Source organism: Clupea harengus, chromosome 1, assembly GCF_900700415.2.
Source record: "Clupea harengus chromosome 1, Ch_v2.0.2, whole genome shotgun sequence".
Classification (NCBI taxonomy): domain Eukaryota; kingdom Metazoa; phylum Chordata; class Actinopteri; order Clupeiformes; family Clupeidae; genus Clupea; species Clupea harengus.
In genome coordinates, this window is record NC_045152.1 from 24,255,597 (window position 1) to 24,274,268 (window position 18,672).

General features: G+C 47.1%; 1 protein-coding gene across 4 annotated transcripts; it reads right to left on the minus strand.

Annotated features, from left to right (window-relative positions):
- Nucleotides 1–1,182: 1,182 nt before the first annotated feature.
- On the minus strand, nucleotides 1,183–18,252 carry wizb (WIZ zinc finger b). 4 transcript variants are annotated; one of them, XM_031572738.2, is made up of 18 exons: nucleotides 17,814–18,252; nucleotides 17,084–17,300; nucleotides 16,723–16,936; nucleotides 15,296–15,380; nucleotides 14,772–14,911; nucleotides 13,042–14,616; nucleotides 12,302–12,490; nucleotides 11,424–11,831; nucleotides 10,518–10,880; nucleotides 8,725–8,877; nucleotides 7,530–8,096; nucleotides 6,851–7,294; nucleotides 5,977–6,549; nucleotides 5,077–5,649; nucleotides 4,576–4,787; nucleotides 3,911–4,178; nucleotides 3,442–3,607; nucleotides 1,183–2,915 (listed from the first exon to the last, which is right to left on the minus strand). In XM_031572738.2, exons 2-18 carry the CDS (start codon nucleotides 17,207–17,209, stop codon nucleotides 2,528–2,530), a joined length of 6,444 nt encoding a protein of 2,147 aa, XP_031428598.1. In that variant the 5' UTR covers nucleotides 17,210–17,300; nucleotides 17,814–18,252; the 3' UTR covers nucleotides 1,183–2,527. The 4 variants fall into 4 exon arrangements, with proteins under 4 accessions (XP_031428598.1, XP_031428604.1, XP_031428611.1 ...); XM_031572744.2 differs by lacking the exon at nucleotides 12,302–12,490; XM_031572751.2 differs by lacking the exons at nucleotides 11,424–11,831; nucleotides 12,302–12,490.
- Between the last annotated feature and the right edge of the window lie 420 nt (nucleotides 18,253–18,672).

The following is an 18,672-nucleotide window of genomic DNA, read 5'->3' on the forward strand; positions in this document are numbered from 1 at the left end:
TAACCAGTCATACTAGCTTACGGGGAATACGGTATCTTAAAGGGCAGTTCAAACATCCAGTCATGGCACACCAGTAACCTAGTGCAAAGGCTGGGTGTGTGCAGAACCTTCCCTTTAAGATACAATGTTTAGAGTCCCTCTTCAGTAGGACACAACAGTCAAAAGTTCCCCCCATCTTACACATGATTCTCTTCATTGCATTATCACGAGCACCAACTTGTCATAGTTTTCAGCTTAGAGATTTGAAATAATAATTCCTTGAAAAAGAGCACTAATCTATTTCGCTGTCTATGACGTCAAATACAGAAACACATGTAGCGACTGAAAACAAACAAACAGACGGCATATAAAGTCAAAAGTAACTTCACAATAAATGGAAATCAAAATCACATTGTCATGACTAGCTGTTAATAGAACTGTTAATGTCTAGTAATAGTCTTAACCATGTCATACATTTAGTTTACACTTACTGTATACTATATCTATTTTCCCCCATGGGAGTCTTAACAGTCAGAAATGTCAGACACATACGGTCAATAGTATGCATGATGTGGACCCTTTGCTTATTGCTTCAACTCGCAGACATGATCTGAAGCAATGAAAAAGATGGGAGCGCATGGGCGCTCAGGCTGTCATCCACCGCGGCAGCACTCAGCTGAGCGCTTCGGTCATGTCAGTGCCAAAAACAAAAAAACTAAACAAAACAACACTGTTGTTTTTTTATGTCTGTGTAACTGTGGTGGTACTTGGGTCAAAGTTCAAGTGAGGTCCAGGGCAGTTTTGTGCATCTCCGCCATGTGCCAGCAGGCCACACGCGAAAAGAAAAAAGTTCCCTTTTGCTTAAAGGCCATGACCCTTGTCCAGTCACACACACTGGTAGTGTGGTGTCTGCTCAGACTGAGCCGGTGAGAGTCTGGTGTAAACGGCTCACAGAGGTGGGGTGTGCGAGGAGAGGAGAGAGTCTTTGGCACACCCGTTGGGACTGGTGTATGCAGCACGGTGCCGCTCTTGGCATGGTTGGGTGAGAACTGGCAACAGACGATCCGAGTCACTTTCAAATCGTTTTCATTTATATTACTTTATCAGTGACTGTTTATACACAAATTCACTGTCACATACATACACGTACACATACACACACACACACACACACACACACACTCACACACACACACACACAAACATACATATACGCAGGCACACACACACACACACACACACACGTACACACACACACAACTGCAAATTAAAATACAAACATGAATAACTGCAAAATATGTGCAATGCACTCGTGTGCATTCCTCCATTCATACATCTATGACCATTTTTGCCATGGAAGTCTCAGATACACTGCATTCACACATGCAGCAAATGAGCTTGAGAAGTTGGTTTAAAAGGCTTGGGGTCAGGGGGATTGGAGGCATGGCAAAGCCCTTTAGGGGCTGACTACCACAATGTAGTCCCAGTACCGACGGTGCCAAACTTCTTTGAGAACCTGGACACAGAAAAAAAAACTGGAGTAACATGAATAGCTACCACAACAAAAGTGTGGTTGAGCACTGAAATGAGAACGGTAGAGATCCTTCACTTGTGACTACCTAAAACTGACAATCCTCTTACATATTTAGAGTTAAAATACAGTTGACACAACATCTTACATCGTCTTAGTTACTTTGTCTAACTAAATGACCAAAAAATCGGTCACAAAATGCAATATCAGATGGGACTGGGCCTGCCTTGATTTAGTGTACAATTCTTGCTTTTTTAAAAGTGCCAATGTTTTTTGTGTGCCATTTTAGTTCAGAAGGTGCATGAATGAACAATTTTGGTGGCACTGTGCCATGGTGAGTTCATTGTGGCACAGTTTTAAGGGGTGTGGCTTTGTATTTGCGTTTAAAAATAAGACACATTCAATTCAACAGGATTGTTATCCCTGCCACTTAGAGTAGGCATTTAGGCTTTGGCCTGGAGCAAAAGCTTTGCAATGATAAGGTTAACAAAGTGCTAAAAAAAAGACACTGGCCAAAATATAAATAATGGAAAATGGAACAGCACTTTGACAAGTGTTTTACCATCGTCTTGAATGAAGAGCAACTGAGTTCATGTGTTCTTCTGATTCATAAACAAGCTGCCACTAAGTGGCGCTACTCGTGTAGCCATTTAAAGCACCGGAGAGAGGCATGGCAACAGGAAGAGAGGGCTTCATCACTGGGTGAGCTTATCTGAGCATGTCAATCCACATGCACTCGTACATACACGATCATCACACATAAAAAAAAGAAGGAAGGCCTCTCTGCTGAAGAGCCGAGGTAGCATGAAACCCCAGCAGCTTATGGACGACTTGGACATCACTAGGTTTGCTTTAGCCTCCCTCTTCTCAATGGTTGAAGCAGCACAAATTCCCACATGTATGGGCTCATGTCATGACAGTTCACTCCTCCTCCGACAGAATGAGTGCTTGGTAACAGTAAGGAGACGGATGGCATGAACACAATCATGAAGGCAAGATGGAGGCAAATGGAAACGTCTATGTGGCGGGACTGGGAAGAGGCTTGGCCGCTGTGCATGGGGTCAGCGTGGATCCCATCGCTGTGGGGGTGGGCGTCCTTGGGGAGGATGGGGTGGGTGTTGCTGTGGGAGTCTGGACAGGGGTTGGAGGAGCAGTGGCCGTCGGCGTGGGGTTGGGGGTCAGGGTTAGGGTAGCAGTGGCGATGGATGCAGGCGCGGAGGTAGTCAAGGAGACTGGGGCCGAGGAGGTGGGCGTCTCGGGTGTGGATTTGGTGGCGGCGCTAGGGTCAGGGGTCGTGCTGGGGGTAGCTGGCTTGGCGTAGTTGAGGTTGAGGATGTGCTGCTGCAGGTGCCGGATCCAGTCCTCCTGCACTGAGAGAGGCCCATGGAACTCTACCTCACAAAACCTGACAGACAGACCGAGGGAGAGAACATGGAGGGGAGACAGAGGGTAGGGGAAAGGGATAAGAGAGGAAGGTAGGGAGACAGAGAATGTTTTGAAGATTATAAAATACTTTTTATGTTTTCCTGTATTGCATGACAACGGTTGCCTGCCTTTACCCTTTTTAACAAGCTTTAAAAAATACAGCCAAGATTAAACCTTTAAAGGGAAACTTCAGTATTTTTTAACCTGGGCCATCTCTGTAGTGATCCTTTCCGTCTAGTCAGACACTTATAATTACATTATGATCCTGTCAGTGGCGGGGGAAAAAACGGATTACTGCATGCCCCATGGGATTATTTTGTATAGCCGTTTTGCGGTTGCCAGTTGTAGCATTGTAACTCAGTACTGGACTGATCGTTAATTGTCCTCTGTAAAAATTTGGACCCAAAAAGATCTAAAAATCCTAAAGTTTCCCTTTAACTTCAGGAGCAAATAACGTTCAAAGACATAAAGTTCACAGACACATAAAGTCTTTAACTGGTACTGACCGGCACTTGAGGGAGTATATTTTGCCCACCACTTTGACCAGCGGGGTTGATGGGGGCTTGGGCACCAGAGCAGGAACAGTGCTGGTGCGGGGGGGTTTGGGAGGGCCGGTCTCTCGCTCTCCTGCGTCTGGGTGGGACGGGTGTTTGAGGGGCCGCCGCTCAAAGCCTACACATACACAATGACAACATCTAGGGAGGTAAACTAAAGCCTACACATACACAATGACAACATTTAGGGAAGACAGTTTTCAGCAGTTTTTCTGTTGGTTTCAGCACATACATAATACTTTTGCAATACATGCTAAATACATCCTCAATGTTACGCTACAAATGTTTACGAGGGAGGGAGATTATATTTAACCTCCCCATACAACTACTCCTCTGTAGTCAAGCTTACATATGTGTGTGTGTGTGTGTGTGTGTGTGTGTGTGTGTTTGTGTGTGTGTGTGTGTGCATGTGTGTGCATACCTCGTGGCAAACGGACGTTGAGTTCACTTCGGGCTACCTGCGCATGCGGTGGAGCGGAGCTGGAGACCTGATGGGTGTGGCCATGCTGGGAGGATCGGTTCTCTGCTCTGACCTCAGTTGACCTCGACGAACCCCACTGACCTCCAGCAACCTCATTGGCCCTATTTCGACTCTGAGACAGAGATGCCCACAGGGCTGAGGAGGGCTTCTGGGATATCGGAGAGGTGTGGCCCGAATCTGACGCAGGTGAGAGAGAGGAACTACCCCTCTGCAAACACACAGGTAACACACTTAAACTTCATAATGACAGAATTAGACCAACATGTATTGATGAAGTTGGATCAGATGGTATAGGACCATATAGCACAGTATTTAATCCCTATAACAGCATGGAGTTTATATTATATACTTAGTGTGTATATGAGTGTATAGTGTTCAAGTTTACCAAACATCCATTGCAATGATTCAATTCACCACAAACTAGAAATTCAAGAAATTCTTGCAGAACAGTCAGGCACGGAAAGCTAGTTAATGGTGGCTAACAAGATATTAGGTTAACATCAAGTGTTAAGTGTTGAGGCAGGTGGGTAAGGGTGGAGTACAATCAATGTGTAGAAACCAACAGCATCAGGCAGCTGTGTTTGTCTGCGTTTTGGTCCTCTCACCTTCTTTGTACCGGAACGTCCGCCCTGCATGTACCCACGATGCATCTCTGCCACCTTGTGTGGCCGACTGCGCATCCAGGCACTAAGTGTCTCGATGGGGGAGCCGTTCACTGACCACTCTGTCACGCCGAACTGCCGCAGGTGCGCTCGCGCGTGACTGGCTAGAGCCTTGCGGTTCTCAAAGTAAAAGCCACACAGTTCGCAGCTGGCATCTGCAGAGAAAAGTGAGTTAATGCTCTCTCATAATAATCTACTCTCTGACATGTTTGGAGAACAGGCGACCGCAGATCTCCGCAGTGTTTGAGTCAACCACCTGCATTCTCTGGGTTAACAGGATTACTGGGAACTAGGAAGAAGTTAATTGGTGTTCAGCTGGCTAAGACACACACACACACTGAGGTACCCTTTACTGAGGCTGAGGCCTGAGGCTAGTAGGAAAGGTGGAGGAGGAGGAGGAGAGAAAATGAGAGGATGAGCACAATATTAAAATCCATGCCTTACCCAAGTGGCCTACCCCATGCTTGTCTGGTGATGCCTTCCCCTTGAGGGAGAAGTCATGTGGCACTGGTGAGAAGGCTTTCGGCTGGGGCCCCTGGTTGCTCATCCTCTCTGCTGGCCGCCCTTCTTCCCCGGGGGGCCTCTTCCCCTGCGGGGAAACCACTGTGAAGAACTTCCCTGCTGGCGGGGTGGTGGACATGCCCGCCAGCCCCATGCCGTGCTTGTGCAGCCGGGACCCTGAGTGCAGCATGTTGAGCGGGTGTTTGCGGGAGAATTTGGAGGGCTGCTGGCTCAAGCCGTCCCACGTGGGGCTTCCGCCAGGGCGGGGCTCCTTCTTGACTCCGCCGGAGGGGGAGCTGGATGGGAGCGTGGCAAGGGACGAGTAGGAGCCCCCCTGCTGCTTGCGCATGATCTCCCGGAGCGTGTCGATGGGGGAGCCGTTCACCGACCACTCCGTGATGCCCATCTGCCGCAGGTGGGACCGGGCGTGGCTGGAGAGGCCCTTGCGGTTCTCAAAGTACTCGCCGCAGAACTCGCAGCGGATGTCCCGCGTGGGCTCGGAGTCATGAGTCAGGCCTGAGGAGGAGGGATAGATGAGGAGAAAGAAGAAAAGGAGAAGAGAAGAGGAAGATAAGTTAGGATGTAGAGTGAGGAGAAAAGAGACCAAGAAGATGGACAGGTGGAAGAATACAGTAACAGCCGATGTCAAACACATGAAGCATGACTGACTCCACATCCCTACATCACTCAAACAGCACTTAGAACTTTCACATATTTATGTTTTGATCCCGCTTCTTTGTTTTTTAAGTAAGGTGTTCCACATATGCTTCACATCCAGTGTCTGCTCAAACCTCCTAATGCAGGTCAGAGTAGGCAGGCTCTAGGCCAAGCATCCGAACTCACCCCTGCTGATAGGGTGCAAGCTGTCTGAGCTGGCCCAGCTGGGGCCCAGAAGCTCCATGGTGAAGCCCCCTGCTCCACCTTCTCCTCCATCCACCGTGGTGCCTGGCAGAGTGACCTCCAGCTGGATGGGCTCCGGCTTGGGCTTGAGCGGGGCAGCCGAGCTGTGGGTTGCAGGGCTGGCAGAGGCTCTGGAGGCCGAGGCTGACACCTCCATCCTGCGAGCGGTGGGCTGGTGCTGTCCTGGGGGGTGGGTGAAGGGGAATGGGAGACGCCTAAGGAGTGCCCCCGGAGGTGAGGCGGAGGAGGTAGAGGAGGGTGGGTGAGAGGAGAGGGCGACTCGCGGAGGCCCCGGGCCAGGGGTGGAGGGGGGGGACTTTAGGGGTCTGGGGGGCAGAGCGCAAGGCAGACCGCGGCGGGTGATGATCTCCCGGAGCGTGTCGATGGGGGAGCCGTTCACCGACCACTCCGTGATGCCCATCTGCCGCAGGTGGGAACGGGCATGGCTGGAGAGGCCCTTGCGGTTCTCAAAGTACTCGCCGCAGAACTCACAACCTACATCTTTCAGTGGTTCAGCTGGGGAAAGGGAGACAAATTGAAGCAAAACGTGCTCCATGAATTACATGTTAACTAAACCAGGTAAACCAGGTAAAAGTTTTAAGGATAATGTCTTTATACCAAGGCCATTAACTTGATACTGTAATGGGGCTATATGATCTCCTCTTAAACTTATCTTAAAACACTACATCTAATTACACCTCACTACTATAGCTCATGTCAACTCTTACTGACAATTTTTTTTTTTTTTTATGGTTGCCTACACCATGCAGATGAGGGCAGGCAATACTAAAACGCACTTCAGAAGGAAGAGGCTTACCTTGGGAGTAGGGTGTCAACTGCCCACCGCTCAGGCGGAAGACTTGCTGTGGGGAAGCTCGAGGCTTTTTGCGGGGCGGCCCAAACAGGGAGGAGGTAGTTTTGGAGCCTGCCGCACTGGCCTTGAACAGCAGCGGGGAAGCAGATGAGTTGGGCAGAAGAGGTCGCTTAGAAGAGGAGGGGGGAGAGGAGGAAGAGGATAAGGAGACCAGGCTGCGGAGGTCCTCGATGCCGGCTGAGGGGGAGAGGCCCGCCACCCGGCGCTTGAAGTCGTCGGTGAGGATGAGGCGGTTGAGCAGGTCGATGGGGGAGCCCTTGGACTCGGAGTACTCCACGCCAAAGTGGCGCAGGTGGGCACGCGCGTGACTGGACAGGCCTTTGCGAGTCTCAAACCACGCGCCGCATAACTGACACACTATGTCTTTGTTGGGGTCGGGCTCCATGGCTAGAGGGGGTAGGAGAGAGGAGAGACAGGACAAAGTGTGAAATCAGGACTGAGGGAAAATAAGTGATGGATATATCTACACACCATATCCTCTGCGTACTTGTATATATGTAAATAGCAACAACCTTATACAGTTCAGGACTATCATACTATTCATTATTATTAACAGTGGGAAGGCGGGGACAGTTTCTTTCAAGTGTCTGCAAGCCAAACAGTAAAGCTGTCTTTTTCTTACTGAGATTGAGGGGAGCGTCAGTCTCCTGTGGAGCCCAGTAGGGCTTTGAGGGAGGAAGGGGAGGAGCAGAGATGGTCTTGCCCAGGCCACCCCTGCCATCCAGGGAGCGCAGCGGGGAGGACACAGGCAGCAGTGAGGAGATGGGAGCCTTCCTCAACACCGGTGAGGGAGAGCGAGAGGGAGAGCGTGACCTGACGAACGGGGAAGGGGGCAGGGAGCCGGCCAGTGACGGGATCGAGGGCGAGGGGGGCGGTTGGACTGCTGACGTCAGGACAGGGGGTTTGACGTCCAGGTCCTCCTCCTCTTCGTCTTCCTCATCCTCACACCTCTCCTGCTCTCTCTGTCGAGGGGGGCTAGGGGAGGAGACGTTTCGAGAGGGCCTCTTGGGCTGGGGGGGTGGGGAGTGGGGCAGAGAGCGCTCCTTGGCAATCTGGTAGAGGAGGTCGATGGGGGCGCCACTGCTCTCGGACATGCCCACTCCGAGCTGGCGCAGGTGAGAACGTGCGTGGCTTGACAGGCCCCGCCTTGTCTCGAACGGGGCTCCGCAAACCTTGCACTTTAGCACACCTGTGCATGGAGGGAAGGGCGGGGAGTGAAGGAGAGGAAAGATAGATATTCCCTATCATAAAGCTTAAGACAGCAAACATCGGAAATATATATCATATTTCTCTTTTTTTTGCAAATGTTTGAATTTCTATTTTATTATAATGACAAGCCGAGACACACTTTGAAATACAACACACAATAAACGCTTGATGCACTGAAAAGCCAACAAATTAATTACCCTGAAGAAAAACAACATGGGTAAATACTTTCAATCATATCTAGCCTATATGATTATTTATAATGGAGGGCTGATATTTTTACACTGAAATGAAAACTAGGGCACTAGAGAGAGCTGTTACTGTTTGCAGAAAGGAATCTAGAACAGATTAAATTGAAACAGAGCTAGGATTAGTTTCAGTCTATATAGAACTCAATTATAACCCAGGCCACAGACAGAAGCAGTCTGTTTAGAGGGATTTATGCACTGAACACCGTACATCAATACCATCAGCTGAATAATGGAAGAAGACAGTAACAACTTCACACTGGCCATAGTGTCATGGGTCAGAGCCAGGTCATGGAAACTTCTAGTTCTCCATCCTCACATGCTGCTGAGGAAGAAACACCTGCAACCTGCTCTGCTGCTCACCCTTGCTGCCAGTGTCCTCTCTGGAGGAGTGGTTCTCTGACTCCAGGGGCGAGAGCCTCGTCTCAGCAGGACTCGGGGGCATGCCATCCAACACGGGCATCTCATCCTCATCATCTTCATCGTCATCCTCCTTCTGTTGCTGCTGTTCCTCCCCTGGCACACACACATACACCAACACACAATGAGTCACTTATGAATTAAAATCAGATTAATCTTAATCCTTGAATAAGAGGTCAGGACTAGTAAATTATAACATGTCATCAAAGATTACGAGGGAAGTCCAATTACAGTCACTGAATAATGAACAAGTCATTAACAGATAATGGAGATGTAATAACTGAACTGATGCGATGGCCTTTAAGCGAATGTTTCTTAAAAAGTTTATATGGTGGAAAATGTACACAGGCAACACACTCGTGTTCAAAAAACATATATGTCAAACAGTTTACAATAAATGTTCGACTTTTCAAAGCTTATTTAAACTTTACTTTTACTTAAATTCAAAGTAACAGCAACATATAACTGCAGAAATATAATCGTAACATGTCTATAATACATCGGCGCATTGTCAGGGATGAACAAAATGTGCGAGCGAGTGGGCGTTCCTGTTGCTGTCATTAGATCGCATTGCGCTCCCATAGATCTACTGTAAGTGGAGTCTCTTCGCTCTAAAGACAACAGATTTTCCTTTTGCAATCCAAATACCGAAATCTTTTGTTTTCCATTCGACACAACGTAGGCTACCTAACGTCTGACTTTGAGTAAAAATGAAATAACCACGTAGCCTACATGGCGTGAGTAAATTAATAAAAAATGGGAAGAAAAAATATCCTTCAAAACTTTTTATTCGGGCAGGCTACAGTCTGAGTGCTCCATTTTCCAACTATGTAAAATGATGTTCAAAGCGCTATTTCCAGACACTGAGGTAAAATGGCGTTACTACAGGTAATATGGAAATCACACCCTAGCCAACAGAAAACGCTGAAATCGACATTTTTGACATGAAACAACAAAATATATTTATGACACTAGCTTCGCAACAGTAGTTACAATTTCTATAACAATTTGCAGAACAACGTGCTTTCACTCCCCTCTAACATGACACGGGCTCCGTCGCATTGAGTTTAGCAGTCATGTCAATGATGCAAGCCAGACAGACAGTCATTTCAAATGGTCTCATATGGCTTGATTTCTGATGGCTGTTGTGTCTGGCACTCATCGCATTCATAACGGGACATGAAAGCTTACAGGAATGCCACGATGAAAGAACATTTCCCCTGTACGCACGCACAGCACATAAATTACGCGGCACTCACCACCCCGCAGATGCAGAGCATCAGACTCCCGGCTGCACGGATCCGACAATTTTTCCACTATTGTTTTTATCTGCGGAGAGGTGGAAGCAGCCATTTTGCCCCGTACAAATGCACCGCCGAACTAAGGCGTGACCAATCGAGCAAAGGCGGAGACCGAGTCAAAAACCACTTCATCACATTTGGGGCAATTCGGGCTACGCATTTCTTCAAATATGCATCAAACACAGACAAGTCAGCTACAGAACAAACGAGGTCATGTAGTTGTCTTTATGTCTACATGAGATGAATGATGCCATTTAGATTACATGACAGAGAATCAAGTTCTCCAACAAAGTAGGAGTTGGCAAATTTACCAAATAAAGTTTTGGGTGATATTCCTTTCTTTTCAAGTACACCAGCTTGTCATGGGCAGTAACGTAATAGGAATCTTCAGGTCTTAAACGACCAGCTCTCTAACAAAATGCCTCATTCACTCACCCTCTCGGTCGCAGGCGCTATGTATCTTCCAAGGTAGAGGTGATGACTGTTTTGGCACATCATTATCCTCTTCCCTCTTATGTCCAGCTGAGCCTGGTTGATCAGCCTCAGAATCCAGATCTGGGTCCATCTCCTCCCCAGATGTTGGGGTGCGTGGTGGAGCGGTAGGCAAAACCAGGTCTGGCCTGCTTGAGAAGAGCTCCCGGAGGATATGGATGGGTGAGACGGTCACCTCCCAGTTGGTGATGCCAAAGTCACGCAGGTGGGCACGCGCATGGCTGGACAGGCCAGCTCTGGTGTCGAAGCCGGCACTGCAGAATTCACATCGCATCACGCTGAAGGTATCTGGGTCGAAGTTGGCAACTAGTCATAGAGTAGCAGTAAAGAAAAGACAGAGGCTTCAAGGTCATCAAAGTTGAGATTTTGACAACACGCTATAACAGAAGTCCTCTTGGTAAAGTTACGAGAAGTGACATGGTTGGAAGGGATGGGTTAACTAAAAGTATATTATTTGATAAATTTGAGGACTGTCTGGCTGCAGCACCCCAACAGATATATTCTTTTTATTGTAATATTCTGTTAAATTCTACTGTGTTGAGTTGTATTTCGCTACACACAGCTGTTGTGGTTATCGCCCAGAATTCCTAACTCAAGCATTTCTATTCCCATAAAACCGACCACACACATGTCTAACTCACCAAACTTGCACCTCCTGCACAACTTATAAGTCCGCACATTAATAAGGCATACTAAAGGTGTGTGCTGTTTGCACATACATTTTCAATTCACTCTTTTTTATACAACAGCCACAACTTTTCACACCCATACTCTAGGACCTGCATTAATAAAGCATCTCTTTACTCCTGCTAACCAGAAATAGATTTTTCTTCAGCAAATATTCTTCACCTTTCTTCCTTTTTTTCTGGTAGGAAAACTTTGTCTCAATGGCATTGACTTCCTCAGGGGAAATGAAATGACGCACATTGTAGCTGACCCCCACTCTGTTGAGGTGTCCTCTAACATGATTTGCCAATCCAATGCCATTATGGAAGCACTCTGGGCAATATGGGCACTTCCTCTCCACGTTTTTCATCAGCCCTTCATCTTCATCATCATCTGACAGGGGCTCAGTCAGGAACCTCTCAACATCATCATCATCCTCAGCGTCATTGCCATCGTCCTCTTTCTCATTCTCTAGTTTAATGCCAGTGGTCTTCTCCATGCTGTGAGTAGTTTCCTTATCTGGTTCCTCCTTCAAAGTTCTCTGTTTGGGGGATGAGGGGGCAATAGGGTGCTGCTGTGTTGATGGGCCATCTGTCAGGTAAGAATAGGAGGCGATATATAAGTTGGCAGCCTCAAGCCTTGTGGGGTCTCAAGACACAGCAGCTCAACTTGGGTCTGGTCAGTGCCAGGTCAATGTGCTATGTTCGCCGAGCCAATAATCTTAGAAGGACATATCAGGAATTCTTAAGCTGAGTTCTGAAATAATAGTAATAGCCTAGCAGAAAATCACACAGCAGCCTCTAGGCTTCAGGACCCCAGTAATTCAGGCTCTTTACTACTTCAGAAACATTAGATGCACAGAACATGACATACAGTGGCATGAAGCAATGTGGATGAATCACACAAACAGAATCATAGAGCCCTCTAAGCACCGTCAGACAGACTATGCAGTTAGACTGTATTACAATCCAAAATGGTAGACATGCAGTACCTCACACGTGGGGAGATATGTCATTTTAACTACTCTATGACCTCACCAGCTCTACCTGTGGCTCACTCACCCAGTGTTTTGCTTCGCTCCCCAAAACCGGGGTACGAGAGGGGAGTTTGAGAGTCAGGGAAGAGGGACTCAATGAGGACCAGGGGCACCATGTGTCTGAGCTGAGCCTGTTGCCCATCTGTCGCCCCCTGTAGGCTGGCTGAGAAACTGCATTTCAGCTGCTTGGCTGCAGCGGGCACCTCCGCAGGGTCTGCAGGGGAAGGGGGCGACTGGGTTCAGTTACAACGGAGAGACGTGGGAATACTCCTTATCTACTGCCCAGTAGACAAAGACTAAGCCATATGGGTAGCCTGTGAATACTGTAAAAGAGGCCAATGCAGCTCAATAAGCCAGTGCTTACTACTGACCACCTACAACCAGATAGATATGATAAAAGAAGGCATCCATCTACCTTCATGCCACAGCGGGGGGTTTCAAATGCCATGCCTTAAATGCTTAGTTATGGCAAATGTGAACACAAATGTGACATGTTCAAATTTCAGGACATGTTTCCCATGAACACATGAGCTGAAATTTATGGTGGTCAATAATATCCTGGAATATTATTGCACATGACAATGTCTTGAAATGTGACAATGACTTCAGAGAAATGAGGTGATTTCCACTGTTATCAAACCAAAGCAGAGATACCAGCGACAGAGCAGTGCACTATTGCAGTCATGCCACATCAGAACCTATGATTCATCTGCTGAGACCATGAGTGGCTGGAGGGGATTTGCTGTATGAAATCATCTGTCTTACCTTTGCTATTGTCCCCGCTGGATACAGCTGATGCCTCTGGAACATTTTGAGTCTTCTTCAAAGGTTGGTCTTTTATTTCCACCTGGCTCTGTTCCTGATCTCCCTTCTCAGAAGCGTTATCCTCTCTGGCAAAGGAGCGTACTGGTCTGCTGCTCCCCTTACTCTCTCGAGCTGACCTCCGATTCCCAATGCTCTTGAAAGCTACCTCCCTCTTTGGTGGCGCAGGCTCTTTTGGATTTTCTGGCTGTGTCTCTACCGAATTCACCTGGTGGGAGCAATCTTCCACGGCCGCATCGCTCCCAACAGGAGCACTGGCCACTTCTTGGCTCAGTCCTGCTTGCGGAGGAGTCTGCCTGGGCACAGTGTGCTCCTCCAGAGAGTCAGAAAGAACTTGAGGAGTGACAGCGAGATCTAGGCCACCAGACTCTGCACATGGGCCTAGCTCCTTTTGTCTCTCCACCTCTGTGGTACTGGTCTGTGAGGAGTGAGCTGGACAAAGGTGCTCACATATCCCAGGACTGCTAGATTCCTGCATGGAGTGCTGATCACAGGACAGTGCGGTGGCAAGGCCTGAGGGCCTGGTGCCAGGGGACTGGATTTTTTCTGCTGAGGAAAGTTTTGGCTGGAGGCGAGGGGAACAGCGCAGCATGCCAGCTCTCTTTCTAGGAGCATGTGCCTTGGCATGGTCAGCGAGCTCTTGGGGAATATCTGTGCTGAAGTTGCACTTAAGACAAACAAACTGATGGCAGATGGGAGTGGGCTTTTTGCCTTTGGGCTCTGTCACCCTGCCACGTCCGCTTCGTTCCCCTGCCTTTTTCCCGCCTTCATTTAGCTTGCTTATCTCCTCCAGGATCTTGCACCTAGACTCTCTGTGCCGTCTCTGGTGGTTCGTGAGTGCCAATCTGTCTTCCAACACCTGTCCACATTCCTTGCACTCAAAGCGAGCGGCCTTGCCTCGCCTGCTACCAGTGCCCTTGCCCCCACGTCCTTCCTTCTGGCTATGCTCTCGCATGTGGTCCCGTAGGTGGCACTGCTTCTTGAAGTAAATGCTACATTCCACGCATGTGAAAATCTCTGGGCAAATATCTTGGTTTGGCTCCTGTGGTGTCTCACTTTCTGGCATCTTTTCTTTCCCATCCGGCGCATCCTCCTCTTCCTCATCCTCCTCTTCGTTACCTTCATCTTCTTCGTCCTCCTCTAGCTCCTCCTTAAAATCAAAGACCCCACTATTAGAGACTACAGTCCCACACTCCTTTGGTCTAAGGGTGGTGACCCTTGATTTCCGGCTAGACCCTGGCACTGTGCGCTGCCAGCTGCCTAGACCGGAGAAAGGCCTCAGCAGGGCCCTCTTCTTCCTCCGGCGTTCCACAAAGGTGCAGTGTGCCCATTGGGCCGGAGGAGGGCTTTCAGGATCTGAATCTCCGGGGAAGCTGTACACATCCATCTCTGGACCCACGTCTCGAGCTTTTTGCTTGTCATCTTTAGCCTCCTCCTTGTGGCATCCCCCCTTTGGTTTTGCTTTGGGCAAAAATGTCTCTTTTTCTCTGGATACATTCCCAGCTTCAGCATCTGACACTGTAGACCAAACAATAGAAGGCCAGTTGTAATGTAGCCACTTGCAGCCTAATTGATTTTCAAATAAATCAGTTGTCTATGGTCGCACAGATTTTAAGATGGCATGTAGTTAACTATCTCTCCAAATTATGAGTTACACTGGAAAAATCTCTTACATTTTGGTTCTGTGGAGAGAATTCTCATTGACCCCTCCTTCTGTGTGTTGACTGCTTGGTCCTGGAGAGGGATGAGTAAGTCTTTCTCAGGGAGTGCATGCTTAGGTTTCTCTGGTGTTTGGCAACCCTCTTGGACACTTCTGTAGATATAAATGTAATAGTATGTTTTCAACACTGGGAAATGTACACTGGGAGTGTAAAATGAAATATATCAACATACACCATAAATGAACAAGGACAGTAATTAATATTATCCCTCCTGGTTTGCATTTGATTTATGACCTGCTTGTGGTGTTTATTAAGTCATGCTCTAATCCCTGTTCCCACCTGCCCTTTGAGTTTAAGCCATAATCTGATACCCAGCACAGACCACATATCACCTCACATATCTTTTGGATCAGCCTCAACAGGCCACCACTTCCAATCCCTCTCTACAACTCTCCAGATCTAACCAGTGTCTCTCTCTCTGCCTGTCTACTACTCTCTTTACCCAGTGACCCTCTCTGACCTGTTTGACTCCTCACCTGTCTGGCTCACATCCAGAGGTGGGCGATCCAGGACTGTGAGCGACGAGGCCATAAGGGTTACAAAAGTGCTGTAGCTCCTCCTCTGGCACACACCACCACGACACAAACACAAGAGACAGGACAGAGAGCACGAATGTCACTTCATACAGGGTACATCAACAGCACTAAGGCACACTCACTGGAGAAACATCAGGGGGACAGAGGGACAGACGCAAGAAGATCGAAACAATTAAAGTGTTAAGTATTTAAGTATACCACTGCCAATGTGGGAAAACTCACTCTTCTGTAATAACATAGTAACAAAAGACTCATGATTGCGTCATGATTGTGTTAAAGAATTGACTGAACAGTATAATAATTAGTTTTCTTTTAAGGCTGCCCATTCTGTCTAGAGACAAATATTCCGTCCCATCCCCTTCTTTTGAATTAAAAACCGTCCATAGACCAATAAACATTTATAGTCTATGACTTCAGCAGCGCATCTCTTCTTTACTCTTTGTCGCTGAACTTCAGAATTGACAAAATTACAAAACGAAAATTCAGTTTAGTGAGAGGTCAAGTATGTTGTCATAAAACTTTATTACAGAAATTCCAAATGATTTAGGTTATGCAATACAGTGTATTCATAACAGTCTATCCTGTACTGGGCTGCCACATGCCGTATGCCATCCCAGCCTTGCCAGCAAGGAAAGTCATATAATTCCACATGTCTATATTACATTTACAACCTCAAAACACACTATATATTTCTATCCTGGATGTATTAGTGATACTTACTACACATACTAATGACACTATATATTCTGATAGAGATTTGTTTAGATATTTCCAAAAACAATACAGCATAGCCCATTGACATAATTCTGCTTACAATGCAGTACTTGCGCATTTGACAACAAATATTATAAGTTAGAGTGGACTGCTAGCCAGCTACAAACTAATCTACCTGTATTAGTCTCAGGAAGGCAGATTTAGATGGTCAGGTAAGAATATTCCAAAAACACACACTTGGCATTGTCACATTAACAACATTTTGCCACCTTACTGCAGTATTTGGGTCAGATCCTTTGGAGTTCCCAAATTATGCTTTCTATAATCTTTCACCATATTTGTGCACAGGGAAGCCATGAAAGTTAATCTATGTATTATGTGACCACTGCCTCTGCTGCTTAGATTAACATTAAGCCTGTCAAACAGAGCAATTCTGTTGGGTGCTGATATGAGGATTTTATTTTGCCACGAATGCACTTTTAAACTGTGTGTAAAATACGATGAATGTATTTTCTACTGGTGATACACCAGAAAAGCCACCCACTTTCAGGATTGAAAAATGTTCTTCAAACTGTCATTTGTATACAGTGCATGAATGAGCTTGAGTGTATTGGGAGCAGATATCTACACTACTGTATGAAGCAGCAGCCTACCGTCTTGTGTCTCTTTCTCGGAATCAGAGTCCCAGGTCAAGGAGGAGGGAAAGGCTGAGGACTTGGAGCTCCTCTGTGCATTCCTCCCAGATCCGACCGTAGAGAGCAGCAGGCCCTGTGTGCCCTGTGTGCCCTCCAAGTCCCTGTCTCCATTCTTGTTCAGCAGGTGCACACCACATGGGAACTCTTCCTTCTCATCTGAAGAGCTGGAACCCTGGGTTGTGCCGTGCACACAGAAATAAAGGTCTCACAAGATGCTACTTTATACATATGATGTTTATGGTATTAATGTAAACAACAGGGTTGTAACTATTTAAAGAGTTTAGCATAGTGTACAATGAGTATGTGCCGACTTGCTTACCTGTAAGGTGCGGTTAAGAGGTGGGGGTGATGTTGAGTCCTGTGCACTGACTGAGGGCAGAGACCCCTGATTGGTCCCTAAGGTGCACTGATCACCAGAGGGGTGTGCACCCCCTCCAGATTCCATGGTCCCCTTGTGCACTGAACGCTGTTACCAGACCGTCCTCTATGATTACATTGTGCAGAATGTATCCACTGCCGCAAGAACCTCAACTTCCCTGCCAATTAAATACAAATGTGACAGCTTGTATACAATAAAAGTGGGATTCAAATTGTCCAAAACCTTAACTCCATCATATGACCCTATTATTATAAGCCAAAAGACTAGAAATCCGAGTTCAGAAACTTATTTTGAATAACAGCGTTTGCAGTGTGCGTAAATTCATCTGCATCACGTTTGTCTCACTGCATCTGCGGTTTGCAATTTGGGACGGTCTGACCCAATTTGAGCTGTCTGCAGTTGAAAAAGCAGACTCTTCCCTCTTTAATGACAAAGATGTAAGAAAGATGTTTTTCCATATTTCAACATATGACACCGTTAGCACATTACATTGCTGCCAAGGCGGGGTGTTTACAGTGAAGATTAATCATTTCAGATTGTGACACATCCTTGGCAAAAATGACTGATTCCAAACGATGCAGTCGTAGCCGGTTTGAATGTCAAAGCTAAACCTTAGGCACTTCAGACTTAATTTCCCTGGTGACGGTATTCTGCAAATAACGTTACTCACGGTTTTCGGCCTGGTTGATAGGATTGGTGTAACCTTAACCAGCGGTCTTCATGCTTTATTTCTATCGAAGGTGTGTACTCTTACGGCTGGCACATGCGTCTCTGTGTGTCGCCGTGTAATCCTGATCACGTCGGGGATCACATTGGTATGCAGTTTTGACTGTAAGTCTTTCGTAGTGGCCAAATTCACGACTCCATGTTGTTTGCCTGGTAGGGACGCCACGGCTGCGCAAGTGACGTCGGTGAGGAGGGGTAGAGAGTTTTGTAGCAGAAGGACGGATTGTTTCAGCAGTAGGCTACGGTAACGAAACTTGAAAGTCTCTTGGGATCAGTTATCACTGTATGGACCCACCAGCCCACTCCTCAACCCTCCCATACGCTATTCCCCTCGTTTTCTTAGTTTAAAGAATCTATCACGTACTACCACGAGTCAGTAATGAGCCGCAACTGGAAACTGCCCTTGAAAGTACAGTTATGAATAGCTCCAGCAAGTGTGGTGGAGGTAGGTATTTATTACACGATGTGATAATTAATATAACAAACACTTTAAAATAACTTAAAGTGGACGTGTCCTGTGTGTGTGTACTACAACCCCTGAACATCCTGATTTGAACAAGAGGACATTAATGTTGGTTAAGGATGCACACTGAAATCACATGCTATTGTCCATCATGAAATCATACTGTTGGTTGTGAAATAAAAATAGATCCTTGGACTTAGAAACCTTAGAAATCAGTAACTGCTGAGTTATTGTATATACAGTATTGCATCCAACATATGGCAACAGTGCACAAATAGGCCCCCAACAAATGTGCTACTCACTATCAGGAGGGAGATGGCCCGTCACCCTTTGTCTTTTT